This window comes from Hermetia illucens, chromosome 3 (assembly GCF_905115235.1).
Source record: "Hermetia illucens chromosome 3, iHerIll2.2.curated.20191125, whole genome shotgun sequence".
Taxonomy (NCBI): Eukaryota; Metazoa; Arthropoda; class Insecta; order Diptera; family Stratiomyidae; genus Hermetia; species Hermetia illucens.
Genome location: NC_051851.1, coordinates 165,154,396 through 165,169,238, shown reverse-complemented (window position 1 = coordinate 165,169,238; position 14,843 = coordinate 165,154,396). Strand labels below are relative to the sequence as shown.

General features: G+C 41.5%; 1 protein-coding gene across 1 annotated transcript in view; it reads right to left on the bottom strand.

Moving 5' to 3' along the window:
* Positions 1 to 14,843, bottom strand: part of LOC119651510 (MTOR-associated protein MEAK7) — an 84,283-nt gene that overhangs the window by 6,337 nt on the left and 63,103 nt on the right. Inside the window, exons 3-6 of the mRNA XM_038055135.1 lie at positions 9,052 to 9,276; positions 2,539 to 2,881; positions 2,217 to 2,471; positions 2,029 to 2,147 (exon numbers count right to left, since the gene is read on the bottom strand). Coding sequence (XP_037911063.1) covers positions 2,029 to 2,147; positions 2,217 to 2,471; positions 2,539 to 2,881; positions 9,052 to 9,276 — 942 coding nt within the window. The remainder of the gene's footprint in view (positions 1 to 2,028; positions 2,148 to 2,216; positions 2,472 to 2,538; positions 2,882 to 9,051; positions 9,277 to 14,843) is intronic.

The window sequence follows — 14,843 nt, the reverse complement described above, 5'->3', positions numbered from 1 at the left end:
CGACAGACAAGTGGTTTGGAGTGTGCAATGAGGTTGGCGATCGTATAATCGATTCTGCGGACAAACATGGCCGTGTCCTTATGAATATATGGTTCATCAAACGGTTGTCTCACTTCCTAGATTTTATAGTGGGAACAGTAAAACGCAAATCGACTATATTCTCACAAGACGCCAACTTCAATCCGGTTACTTCCCCATACCATGAAGATTTTTGAATGCATACTTGACAATCGTATTCGCGAAATCGTTGAAATAATTGTGAATCAAGCCGAATTTGTCCAGAACTGCGGAACTACTGACGCAATACACGCTGCGCGGTTACTCATGGAGAAACATCGTGAGAAGCATCGCCCTGTTTACATTGCATTTCTGAATCTAGAGAAAGCATTTGACCGTGTGCCACACGAACTAATCTGGTTAGTCTCTACGACAACACTTAGTGCAGAAGAACTCGTGCGCTGGGTTCAATTGCTCAACCACGATCCGAAGAGTAAAGTTCGAAGTGTGGTTGATGTATCAAAACCGCTTCGTGTCTCTGTTGGTGTTCATCAAAGAAGTGCCCTCACACCAATCCTCTTTGTTCTTGTTATGGACACTGTCACACGGGATATCCAACGTCCAGCGCCCTATAGACTGCTTTATGCAGATGATGTTTTACTAGCGTCTAATAGTAAAAATGATCTCGATCAACATACCCAAAAATGGAATGATCGCCTCATTCAAGACGGTCTCAGATTGAATCTAAATAAAACCGAGTTTTTCACGACCGATCCCCATGAAACAGGCACAATCACTGTCAGCGGCAGTGACCTGCCCAGAACTGAGCGATTTAAATGTCTCGGGTCAATGCTATCAGCCAATGGAGAACTGCGTTATAAAATTGCTTCACGCATTAACGCAACCTAGATGAAGTGGCGTTCTATAAATGGTGTTCTTTGCGATCGACGCATCAACGAACGTCTCAAATCTAAAATTTATCGCAATGTCGTCCGTTCTGTCGCTCTTTATGGTTCTGAGTGTTGACCGAAAATAAAAAACAATGAATGGCGTCCTGCGGTAATGGAGACGAACATGTTGCGTTGGACTAGTGGCGTGACACGTTTTGATCACATCCGCAATGAGGATATTCACAATCGGTAAGGGGGTGCACTGATCATGGAAAAACTGCGGGGGAGGCGTCTTCGATGGTATAATCACGTAATTCGCGCTAATGAATCCACCCGCCAAGATTGTTCTGAACATCGACGTCGATGGTAGGCGACCAAAAGGACGGCCGAAACAACGGGATTTAAAAGTTTCGCAATTGCATCATGATCAGGCATTTGATAGAACCAAATGGCGAAACCGATCACAACGAGCCGACCCCGGTTATAAACGGAACAAAGGCTGAACAAAAAGAAGAAGATCCATTGTCTAAATTTGTAAACACTGCGATTAAGTCCAGATCATTTGATTTGGTAGCTGAATCATTCATAATTACAATAATGTTTATAGGAATTTTCTGATGTTCTGAGACTACAGAGGAATAGGTCGAAAACTGGACGAGTCTACTTCGTTAATTGAGTGAATGTGTTTGTAAGTAAGATTCCGCGAGTCAATTTGTCTGCATCAACATATGTATATATTCTATTGATGGAAACATTATTTTTGATAGTTTAAGAAAATTATTGTAAAGCGACTCTTTTGAGTTGAGCAACACGTCGTGGTTCGACGATAACTTGTTTGCTTCGCCAATCGAAATGTTTTTATTGGAAAAATTTGCATCACTTTTAAGTGTCCCTCCCATTTGCGATAGGAATACTTTTTAGAATTGTAAATACAAAATTCCGAAGTAAATATACGAACCGGGTCATTTCACCCTAATCCATGACTAGTCTCCGAACATATAACCCCCGAACCAACAACAACAAATCCTCTAATTTTAAAAGAACTATCAAAATATGGCTTGAGATTTGCAGGATGCTATGTTATTGATTGTTTATCTTATGAGGTACACTTTTAAATGAATGAATAGTGACAATTACTCACCAGTCCATTAGGCATAGTCTGTTGATTTAAGTTTAAATATTGGAAGTGATCATTATAGTGAGTGGCCGGAAAACATCGCATTTTTGGTCGTAATGTGAATAAAAATGCTTGATCATTACCTAATTTAGAAAAACGAAAGAATTAATTCAGTCATTAAAATACTATTTTATAATTTATAATTTATTTACCAAAAAAGTTTGGCCCTAACGACCATGACCCGGGAGCAAATCCACCAAATATATAACCATTTGTATCCTCTATAATCAGAACCGTTGCGCCTTGATCCATAATTCGTCCTAATAATGTGGAGAAGCTTTCACCGTGGATTTGTGAGGAAAATAAAAAGCGCCATTTGTTACGGTGATCATGTGGTAAATTTGAATTGATAAATAACATTTGTGATATATCGGTAAAAGCTGGATAATCCGGGACATATTGAAGGCCTAAAAAATGATAACACAATGAATATTTTTGTCTGTTATGATAGCCAAAGCTTCAAATGAACATTACCTTCACATAGTGGCAATAAATAATTAGTTTTGATGGATGGTCGTCTAGGTCGCACGCCAACTTGTTCTTCTTGTAGATTCTTGTTAGCGCGATAATGATATAGATGTGTAAATACTTCTTCTAACATGTAAAGGAATGTTGGATTCTGTTGCAGCCAACGCTCAGCATCCTCTCTAGTTACTTTCTGTGTCCCTTGCTTTACTACATCGTATGCTAAACTCTCGGCTAATTTTTGTATACATTCTTTGACTATGCGGAAACCTTTACTCTCCCATGATTTGTACTCCTCGCCAGCTTGTAGTCGTAGAGCGCGCATATAACTACTCACCACGGCTTCAACATACTGCAAATGGAAAAACAAGTACCATTATCAAATGAACGCAAGTTAACTTCACAAAGTCAACAGGGGAAGTATTAAGTTACAATTCAATTAGGTGGAGCTGTTGATAAGGATAAAAATGAAATTGTTCCCTTTCATTAGCTTAATTTTCATTAGAAACTGTCTGCATTAATATTACCATCATATTTCAAGAATGAGACATCGTAACTTTGACCGACACCGACTAAAAGATGATGAAAGCCTCTCTCCTCTTCCTCTCAAGATTCTTTGTCTCTCCTTTCCTTTACTGCGCAAAGAGCCCTATCTGATACGAGACATTAATTAAATCGGCACTTATATCCTTGCGAATTCAGCCATTAATCGGCATATCTAGCGTTGATGCCGAGTCTTTAGAAAGTAATAAGACATCAAAAACAATTATTTTTGAGAGACTATAAATTTCACCAATCTCCTAGACACCCTAATTCCAGCACAAAAGGACGATGGGCTTGAACCTGAAGATATCGCAATGAGCCACAAAACCAAATAGGTGAGTCAAAAGAATTTTCTAAACAGTGAAAATAGCGTATACTTTCACGATAGCATGTTTTTCCGCTACTCCTACTTAACAACAGCATAAACTACTTCCTGGCACCCACCCCAATGAACTTCCTATCTAAAAATATCCGTGGAAGAAAAAATACCATTCCAGACGGCATTATAGTCCATTCTCCCCCAACACCAATATTCTGCGGTGCCAACTTTATGGGTAGGTGTGAGATTGAAGGACAAGGACTAAATTGAATGTTTGGTGGAGTCAATAAAGCAACAAGTTAATGTGGAATTGTTGCTGCCAATAGTAAGTTCGCTGGAATAGAGGTGGTGTCTGTCGTGTTTCGTTTCCCATTAGTTTGAACGAGAATGGGGCGCAAATTAAGAACCAAAATATTTGCTCAGCTATTTTTTCCGTTTAGAGTTTTATCGTAGAGGGCTAGACCGATGGTCATTACTGTTTGGTGAAATATCTACGAAATCCAAAAAGTTACGCGATCAAGCTAATTTTAGCTACTTCAGTTTTTAGCTAACTGAACATTCGAGGTTATTGTTATTAGCAATCGAAAGACGTTATCATGACGAGACTGACGCCTTTTTCACTAGTCTCGCGCCGAATTGTAGGAACTTGCTATTTTGGACACTGAGTCATAAATTCTAGTGATAATAGTCCTCTGTTAATACGAGTACGTGGTATCAATAGCAAGTTGAAGATATAATTCTTAAACATGAGACACTTCGAGACGAAGTACTTCCCTTAGATGCAACCAAAAAAGGATACTTTTGAGAATATTCAACGAGCTTCCCCAAGTTCAAGAGGAACCGAAAGCGAAATTGAAGATTAAGCAAAAACTCTCGCCCAGTTTGATCACGAAATTACAAACAATCCCTGCTGCCAAAATGTTCAATGTCCCCCCACCACAATCCGTCCTCTTCACTATTCCGATTCGTATGCCCCTAAAGATCAGCTTCCATAAGCGACATCACTGCTATGCTCCTGTTTCTATGATTATGTGCGACATGAGAAGTTACCTGCAACGACTGAGTAGGTGCAATGGACTGGTCGATTGTGGAATCATAACCACTCCCTCTTCAGTGGTATTCACGGGAAGTGGGCTTCCTTTTTTCAGGGCTGCGAAAGGGGCTGAGGATAAGTGTCGTAGGTGCAGGTATTAGTGTTGGGTCGGTGGAATGCTGAGCTGTTAATTGAGACTTTTCAGGTATTAGAAGTATCGATACGCACACATCAGCAAACAGAACGCCGTCAGCTAGACATCGGTTTTTTGAGAATTGCGGGGTCCTAAGTCCACATCAACTTGATGCCGGGCCGGACCAAATGGGTGGTAAGAAACCGTAAAGCCGTCATCGCCTAATATTTTTAAAGTTTGGGTGCTAAGCTATAAACTAGGGGTCCGTGGACCAAAAAAAGAAGGAGTAAATTGCTCCCCATTTAGTCCGGTCATCAAGTTGCTGCGGATTTAGGACCCCGCAATTCTCAAAAAAATATTTTCAGCTCTCGCCAAGCTTTGGTCAATAGTATAGGCGGATTTGCGCTCAATATAATTCGTAGTTATAAACGAGCACTTAACATCTGCGAGCCGCTTCGGTCACGCTGCTCCCAGGGCAGAGGTGAGACAGCGTCTGACGATTTGCCTCTGCCCTGGTAAGAAACCGTAGAGCAGTCATCGTCTAGTAGACATCGATTGTTTCAAAATAAATCGATTTTAGGACATCTGGGGAAGTGCTATGATGGTGGCTCTTAACGTCTATAACATTTGATCGATCATCATTGCGTTAGGTGAGTTGGTGAAAGTCGCTGTACGGATTATGTAAGGTTATTTTGTTGGAATCGCCCCTCTTAAATATGTGGGTGGTCCTGGTCTATCGTGATGGTTAAAGGTGTCCCGGATGGGCTGATCTATCTGTCGATGAGGACAACAATGTTTGCTTGTTAGTTCGGTATCCGATGAAGCTACCCACGATGGCGTGGTAGTCGTGGAAACCTTGACAGAAAGGAATATTGATGGAATCGATATGCAAATGATCAAACGATTCTGGAAGGGTGAAGTTACCAAATGCTGGGCAATAATGCCAGTTGACAGGGGCCGTAAGTGTATATCCCATCTTTGGGCATGACCACCAGATTAGCTTTGGGGAATTAAGGAGCATGGATGCTCGATTGTAAAAAGGTATGTGGAGCCTCGAGAGCTAATAATAGTTAGAGCCTGTTGTCATTGAGGGGTCGGAGGGAATGAAGCGATTGAATATTCAAACCTGACGTATTCGGGATGTATTGAACTTCCTGTCCCTCGGCTTAGGCAAAGACGATGAACTGGAGAGAACACTTCAGCACCCACGCTATTTTCATCCTTTTAAGAGTCAGTTTAGTTAGAATTGTAAAATATAATTAAATTGCCTAGATTAGGCCTTATCCGGTCGTTGAAGCTTGTGATCAACAAGTTTCTTTACTGCCCCGTAGATGGCCAGAAGCTTGCAATCTAGAAGTCTCCACATTCTTTGAAGAACTTATTGCTCCAGAGCCCCATGGTTGGCAAAGTGCAAAGCATCGGTACGTAAAGCCACCGGCACCCAAGTCTGAAAAAGGCAATGGCTGCTGTCTTGAACAGACCGAATTTGTTGCAGCGAGAGACTGCCTCTACTTCGGGGGTCCCGATTACCTCTATTTTTTCTTCTTGGTAAAAGGCATTTGAGCAGTTCAGAGAGAGTTACTACATTGGTTACGATTAAGATGCATCCTCAGTTAGTCCTTCGAGATGAACCCATTATTCAAGTCAGTCCTTCGAGATGAACCTGTTGAAACCGTCGGTCAACTGCTGACAGAGATCGATTGGGAAGGTGTAACGAAGGAGTTACTCTACGCTATGATAGGCGCCTGAACTTGAAAGTATCGTTGAAGGACCGACATAAGCGTAGGCCCATTTGTGCAGCCAAGCATAACAATCAAAGAAGAGATTTTTTTGGGGTGGAGTAGGTGAATGTATTTACGCACAGAATGTTGGACTCCCTTAATGGTATGTCGTCGGACTACGAAATAAACCCCTCCCCATCGTCAAAGAACAAGGCTGGAACCGTTTATCACATTACTTCGGGTTCGCCCCCGAACTCTCCCGCCTTGCGGAGCCTTCGAATCAGGGAATTATTTTCACCAATGGGAGGGGAGAGGAAGAAGGGAACTGTCAGTTCAAGGAACCCCCTGCCATCCGGCGTGAGCTCTCGAGTTTTTGGAATCGGGAGTTCGCAGAGGTGATACCAACATTAGTTACCTTCGAACATTCGCGTTTGATGACTTTTTCTACCTCGTTATTTTCTGTAAGTTAATCAAGGTCTCAGATTTCCAGGGAGCACGTGGGTTTCAAGCTGGAAACCAAAGCTTCCTCTCCCAGAAGCCCCTTGATTGCTTGACAGAACGTAACTTTATTTGTTTGCCTCGGGCTTAATTCGACTAGGACTCCACCACCCTTCATTTTTCGAATGGAAGACACTTCTGCTCCGCTATCTTCGGGCTTGACCTTGTAAGGGATAACTGAGGACTTCCGCTAAAGTCTTGCCTTCCGTCGGCTTAATAAGCAGAGCTGGTGGTCTAATCTTCCTTCATCTCCCCACCTCTCCACCCTTCATGTCCCCCTTACTATTAAGCAGAGGTTTTTCTGATGACGCGGCGTGTTGTTGTCTCTTGTCTCTGTTCGCCTTCTTCTTTTGAGCCCTGGACTCCTTCAGATCCTCTTTTCGTCTTTTCCCTAGTTCGCCCTGCAACAGCCTGCCTGCGATCCGTTTAGCACTCGCGGTGTTCTCATAGGGAGGCGTAATTGCTTCTGCTTCCCGCGAGTATTCCAGTCCTTGCTGCGTCCTTCGCTGGGCTCTGAAGCGAGCGACGCAGTTTTTTGCTGCGTACAAACGCAGCCAGCTCATTCTCCATTCCCACTATCTCCTCGTTCGTATTGTCTGTATTCGCCATTTAATTTTTTACCAGCGCATCGTCTGCAATGGAGAGGGCCGAAATAATTAGGAGCTGGTATACCCTCGGGAACAAAGACCCTACCCAGTACCCAGAGGCCTGACCTACGATTAGCTAATCCCGGAACTCACGGACGGGCTCAATGCTCACTCAGGGCAACGCGATCTACTGATATCAGTTCAATGCACACTGTCCAACCAGGGTCCCGAAGCGGCTGACTCCTGATGCACGCCACAACTACTACCTTGGTAGAGCTAGGCTCACATCACCCGATTGACGTCGACAAGGAGTTACTCGGCGCAAACATAAGTAACAAAACAAAGAGCGACATCAACTTTTGTGCAGAAATAAGGCTTCCTAGATATGCTAACTATTCGATTAACTCGATGTTCTGCCCCTTCAAGTAGATTGAAATAGCGCGATGACCTGCCAAACTGATAACCACAGTCTTACTGGCGTTTACCTTCAGTCCGACCCAGCTTGCTCCATTCTCCAAACCCAGAACCTTTTGGCCAAGACCTATAACTTGATGACAGAGCAAGCAAATGTCATAAGCGTAGTCGAGGTGTTTGAGGAAAATTGGGATCGTCCATTGAATCCCTCAACGTTCAAATTCTTGTGTAGTCGGTTTCAAAAGGGAGTAGTAGTAGAGCCGACCTCCATCACCTAAGTCGACTTATTGACGAAGAGTGCACGATGATGCCAGTAGAATGTAAGCTAGGAGTGGTGAATCTGTTATATGATCGGCTTTGCAACTATGATCTAGAACATCTTGGATATTGGTTTTCGATCTGCTTCGAATGAAGGATATAAATTGAGAGAATATTTTGATGTTCTTCGAGATATTGATGATATCCAGGGAAGGAAACCAAACCACTTACTCCTGATGTCGTCGTTGGTAACTGCAGATTCAGACAGCGTTCTCATGACGAAAGAGCCGAAAAGGTTGTGGCCACGGAGCTCGAGACGGTTAAGAAAGTTGTGCAACAACTGCTTGCGAAATCGATTAAGCACCTCATAATCTTTGCCTTGAGATAGTCATACATTCCAATTTCTGAAGGGTTCCGAAATATGTCTGCGTTCTCTGCAATCGTAGTATTGTCGAGAGTTGAAACAACCTGACCTTTTGCCATGATGACGAAAATGCAAAACACGAAGGCACTAGGACTAGATACGGAAGCGCTCTATCCCTAGACTAAAATACTGAATCGTTTTTCTTTTCTTCTTTACCCTACAAATTCAAAATTCAGAATTTTTATTATTCTTCACCATTTTTTGGTCTTAGCTCGACGATGTATATCATTAATAAAGAGATACCAACCCCCAAGTCTGTAAACACTGCAAATGTTGTTGCTTGCGGAATAAGAATAAAATGAATATCTCACTAACGTCGAAGGGTTTCCACGTAAAGAAACTCCAAAGGAAATGTGATATGCTTTACCTACACATAATGCAGTATTCTCTTTTGAATGACATCACACTTAATTAAAATGATACCAGGAAAAGTTCTTAATACTTCGCTTGTAAACAAACTAACGAACTAACAAGGAAACGAACAGCGAATCACTCAGGCATAAATAAAACTATTATATTCATCAAGTGGGTGGTCGGCGATAGTAGTTTTGGTTTGATGTTGACTATATATCGTCATTATTGATTTACCTACCTCTTTGATTAGTGGATAGGCGATATCTGATGTATCGGATTCAGCTTGACCAAGACTAGCCAATAGCACGGAAATTCTTTCATCGATTGTTCCACGTACACAATAAACGTAGAGTTCAGCGAAACGTTGAAATTCAACTACAGTTGAACGATTCCCGAGCGGTCCAAAAAGGAAATTTGTTATATATTGTGCTAATCGTGGATCCATCTGTGAGCCCCAGAATTTCTGAAAATAAAATGATAATGGTGTTATTTGACAAATGCAGCGTAAACTTACAAATAAGTGGTGACATTCTTATGATAATCACTTAGGAGTGACTCCAGTCGACAGCGCGAGGACTTTTTAATTGGACAAAAATAGGACGCAGTTAAGGTACTTAATAACAGGTGGATTAGACAAGTGTCCACATTTACAGAGTAGGCCATTTAATGTGGGTCCATCTGGCAACCCTGTAACTTTTGGCAGGGATGTCAGATTGACTAATGACATACCGCGTTCGAAGCGTCAGTCCAAGTCAATTTATAGCATGGAGAAGTACACTTCAAAAGAACGGGCTGAAATAATTCAGCTTTACATTCAAAATAAGCTCTCAATTCTGTTAACTCAACGTGTATTGTAAAAAAAATAAAGTGAAAAGTACTCCATCTAAAAGCACTTTGCAGCGTTTATACGGAACATTTATTAACCATGGTAGTCTCAACAATACCAGTCACGCATCCAGACAACGTACAAGACGTTCCGATGAAAATATTGAAGCCATACGGACCAGTATTGAGGAGACTCCGAGAACATCGAGTTATCGCCGTTCCCAGGAATTAGGCATTGCAAGAACCACACTCAGGCGCATAATTCGTAGCGATTTAAAAATGTTTCGCTACAAAATTCAATTGGCACAAAAATTAAACCCAGCTGATTATCCGAAACGCCTTGATTATGCCAAATGGGCCGTCAAAATTGTTCGCAATGACCTTTGGCAAAAAATCATCATGTTAGACGAGGCCCATTTTCAGTTAAATGGAGGCGTAAATAAGCAAAACTGTCGCTTCTACGCTACCAAAAATCCTCAATTAATTGAAGAACAGCATCTCTTCGATCAAAAAGTGACTGTGTGGTGCGGCGTTTGTGCGGAAAAGATCATCGGACCGTTCTTTTTCGAAAATGACGAAGGAGCCTCTGTTACCATCAATGGCGAGCGTTATCGGGCCATGATTCATGATTTTGTCATGCCAATCATCGAAGAAAATGACATGGAAGGCTTCTGGTTCCAGCAGGACGGAGCAACTTGCCACACTTCACGCGCCACAATCGATTTTTTGAACCCATTGTTCCCCGCAAGGTTGATATCCAAAAATGGTGATTTTCCATGTCTACCGAGATCACCAGACTTTTTGGGGCTATCTCAAATCCAAGGTATATATCAACCGAAACATGGGCCAAAACGATGGAAAACGCTAAAAAAAGAGCACCTTTGGCCATCAAGGTCAATGGCAAACGTTTGAAAGATATCATTTTCAAAAAATAGCTGGAACAAATCTTCTTGAACAAAATAAATGATTTTTAATATGAATAGCAAAAAAAATGTTCTTTTCTCCTGTTTTTTTTCCAGAAACAGATGAGCCCACATTAAATGGCCTACCCTGTACTTATTGTCGGACCGGGCCAAATAAAGAGCAACTCACGCCCTCTTTTTTGGTCCATGGACGCAAGCATCAAAAAATAAAAAGCGAAGACCTCTTTATGCTTTCGTACCAGGGCAGAGGCAACTCGTCAGACGCTGTCTCACCTCTGCCCTGAGAAAAGCGTGACAAACGCAGTTCGCAGATGTTAGACGCTCCATTATATAATTTGGAAAACATGACATAATTGCAAGTTATATTGAGCGTAAATTCACCAATACTTTAGGCCAAAGCTTGACCAGAACTGAAATGATTTTTTGAAGATCAAGGAACCCTGAGTCTGCATCCACTTGATGTCGGGCCGGACGAAATGGAGAGCAACTCATTCCCTCTTTTTTTGGTCCACAAACCGCTCGTTTTCGACTTAGTACCCAAGGTTAAAAAAATAAAGAGTGAAGACGAATTTACGGCTTCGTACCAGGTCGCCTCTGACGAGTTGTGTCTAGCCTGGTATGAAAATGTAAAGCTGTTTTCGATTTTTATTTTATAGATATAAAACAGGTCGGGAAACCGGAAGCTGGACGATACATACCTGAAGCGTTCTGTGGTATTTATTTTTTAAAGGTTTTTTGTATTTCTTTTTTAAAGACATTTGAGTGTGAATTTGTCCCATTAGTATGTAAAACATAATATACCCATATATTATGTGAGGATATTCACCTATTATAACTTTGTTAGTAATAGTGCGATTTCCACCAAACTTGCTAGGGTCAAGCCCTATATTATAGATAACATTGCTGCTTCGTGGTGCTGGGAACAACTTAAGGGCAGTCAATTACTGAAAATTATAGTAATATATTATACTATTGTTAACTTTATTTGAAAGGATATCGGTATGGAAGGTATTTCGGAGCGTAGCCACCATACAGTGGCGGCCTCTTGATTTTTTTCAGATTTTTCGGTTGAGCAGCTTCTGAGAATGGTCCGGTTGAATAAATGATCACCTTCGACCCCCCGAACTCCCTGCCTTTCCAACAAAACTAAGACCTTCTTTGAAAAGTACTAATCGAGACCTTTCATTTGATATCCCACATGATGGATGTAACTCCCTGTATACGTGAGCGTGCACAGTTCCCCCCTTTCGACCAAATTTGGTGTCAATCACTTCTACAGTCTCCGAGAAAAATGCGTGTGACGGACAGACAGACAGAAAGACAGACAGACAGACCTGTGAGGAGTTGCCGCATCTCACATCAGGCGCGACCCCAGGTGCGGATAGGGGCATACCTATTGATGTCTAAATATGTATTCATGTACTTTCCTTTTCTGATTGTGCATGGGCTAGTGTTTGTTCATCTCTGGTGCGTGGACCAAAATGGCTATGGGAAGGATACCCAGAAAATAAAACCAACATGGACGAATTGAGAAGGAGTAAAGTTACGGTGCAGGGGCTCGGAAGCCCAGTACCGGTGGCTTTTGGAGGTGAACAAGCGGGCTCCCGGCCGTCGATATCCCTCGACCGCAGTGCCTCGGTGGTGGACAACTTGGCCAGCATGGCATCTAATGTTGCAAGTGTTTTAGATTTGGAGAAGGAGGTGTTCAAACGAAGCACAGCTCTGCCAAGAACATCAATTACAAAGGTAAAGAATGATGGGCTAAAAGTAGATAGCTGGCCATTTCGACACCCATTAGATCTGATCAAGAGGTACTCTCCAGCAGCAGCAAATAGATATATTCAGGAAAAGCTGAGCAATTTTACGATCTCCTCCAATACCAAAGACGGCAAAAGAAAAAGCTCATGGGAACTCAGCTATTGAAAAAGGTGAAGGAGTCAGAAAAATGAGTAATCTGGCCAAGACTCACCGAGAACAGAGTCCTGACCCAGAAGAACTAACTTTTATGCAGCTTGGGACTAAAATAGTTGAGCTGTCCGAATTCATCAAGAATAAGCACAACGTGCACCACGCCATTAAGAACATGGTGAGAGCCACCAGGGTGCTTTACAATAGATCACAGGAAGAAGTAAGAAAGCCTAAGGAAAAGCCGGACATCCCAGCCCCAACAGTGTCACAGACGACACAAGTGACACTTAGAGGAAAGTCTAAGTGAAGTGCTATCACCGGAAAATATTGTCCGGAGACTGGTAGCTTGTTAGGAAGACTGAGATGCGGTCAATTCCCATGCGAAAAGCAGAAGAAGTGAGGAAGGCGCGGTTACGAACCCCGCGGGTAGACGGAAGGAGATCTAGCTAAAGTAAGCTAACCCCGCCCCGTGATGTAATGCCTAAGGGTGGTTCCACGGGGTACGGAGGGAGTCGGGGGTGGTTTTAGTGGGTAAAAATCCCACACTCTGGCGTGTCCTTGCCAGAGACTTTTGAAGATTTCCACCTACTTAAAAAAAAAAAGACAGACAGACAGACAGACAGTGAAAAATTAGCAGCTCCGTTACTCTAAGCAGTAATAAATTCAATATGTTAAACGCATTGGTAAAGTCAATTTCACCTAAATAATCACAATTCTTGATGACTAAAATTTACGTGCCATCGAACTGAACGATTATTGGAATTGAATCACAATCGCAACAGCCAAATTTTCTTTCTAAAATAATCCATCTTGAAAACCAATTTTTCAACAACATAAATAAGTAGAATTAGATCAAAGTGCACCGAAAATAGAACAATTTCATCACTTAGGAAAGCGATGACAAGTCCATTGGAATTCTATGTTTACAATTCTATGCAATAACAGAGGAAGCCAGGGAGACACGTGAAATGCGTAAAATCTTATTCAGAAATCTGATCAACACTGGACAATTCAGCGATGATCTCTAAAGATTGGATGGAATCACCAAAATTTATATAAAAATATTTCATTTTTGTGACGAACAAGCTGGTCCCAATTATATACCTTAAACGGCATGCCAGGATGTCCATGTAACTTTTAGGCTTTCTTCCACCATTAATTGTACTCTAATGGTAACCATATATATTTATTACTGCAGAAATCTTTGAAAAAAAAACTAAGATCAGTTGAATTGTATCTTCTATAATAAAATCTCTTTAACGACCCCATCAATCTGAAAACATCATGATTATGAATGGTACGCGCACTTGGAATAACACACACTTGTATTTTTCATTTTGGAGTCAAACGATTCATAAAAGCATCTGTGCGGGCATATGTAAGCTATATTGCTATATGTACAGCGAATCAATGTAGCTGGCAGAATATATACGTTAAGTATATCAAAATATTCACTTTAATGCGATATTGACATCCTCCGCACATAAAATATCTTAGAATGCAGTAAATTTTCATGGAAGTGGCAGCTTTGGCCTACTATAACATTTTTAGTAATAGTAAGGTCTCCACCAAACTTAACAGAATCGTCCTCCATACTTCATTCTGAAACTATTTTAAAGTAAATTTACAAAATGTAGTAATATAACTTTATCGACTTTATTTGAGTAGATATTGAAATGGAACGTATTTGAAGACTTAGATTTTTACAACAAAATCACTCATCAGATTTTTTTTTCTCCTGGACAGTCTCCGAGAAGACCGAATATGATCGAAATCGCAGTGGCAGAGGTTTTTGCAAGTAGGCAACCAAGTTCCCGGCCATCGATATTCATCAACAACGGCCCCTCGATGGGGAGCTACTTGATCCCTGTTACATCTAATTCTATAAATAGTCTGAAAGAAGAGATGTTTCAAAGAGGAATAACAATCCCGAGCCCGAAATCAAACAGCTAGCATTGGATTCACTTAGGAGAAACTCGACGATTATGCGATCTCCTTTAATGTCAAAGACGATTAAAATGGAGGTACAAATAGAATACCAGCAATATAGACGCATCACTTTTCACTTTGCTAAAAAGAAAAATAATTGACTCATCCAAATTCAGAAAACACAAACAGAATAAACACTAGGCCATCAAAACATGGAGGGATAGACTGAAAAAACAATTCAATCTGACCCTTGCAGAGCACTAAAAGGCATCAAGTCCTCTTACCGGGCAGGAAAAACCCAACAAAGTAATCTCGTGAAAGCAGCAATCACCTGGTAATTACCGAGGCGAGTCTTATTAATCTCGAGGGGCGGTTACCTGAATCTGTATTTAATAGCCGCGTTACGTCGTATCTTAAAATTTACAAACTTTCCCAAGGGTCCAAG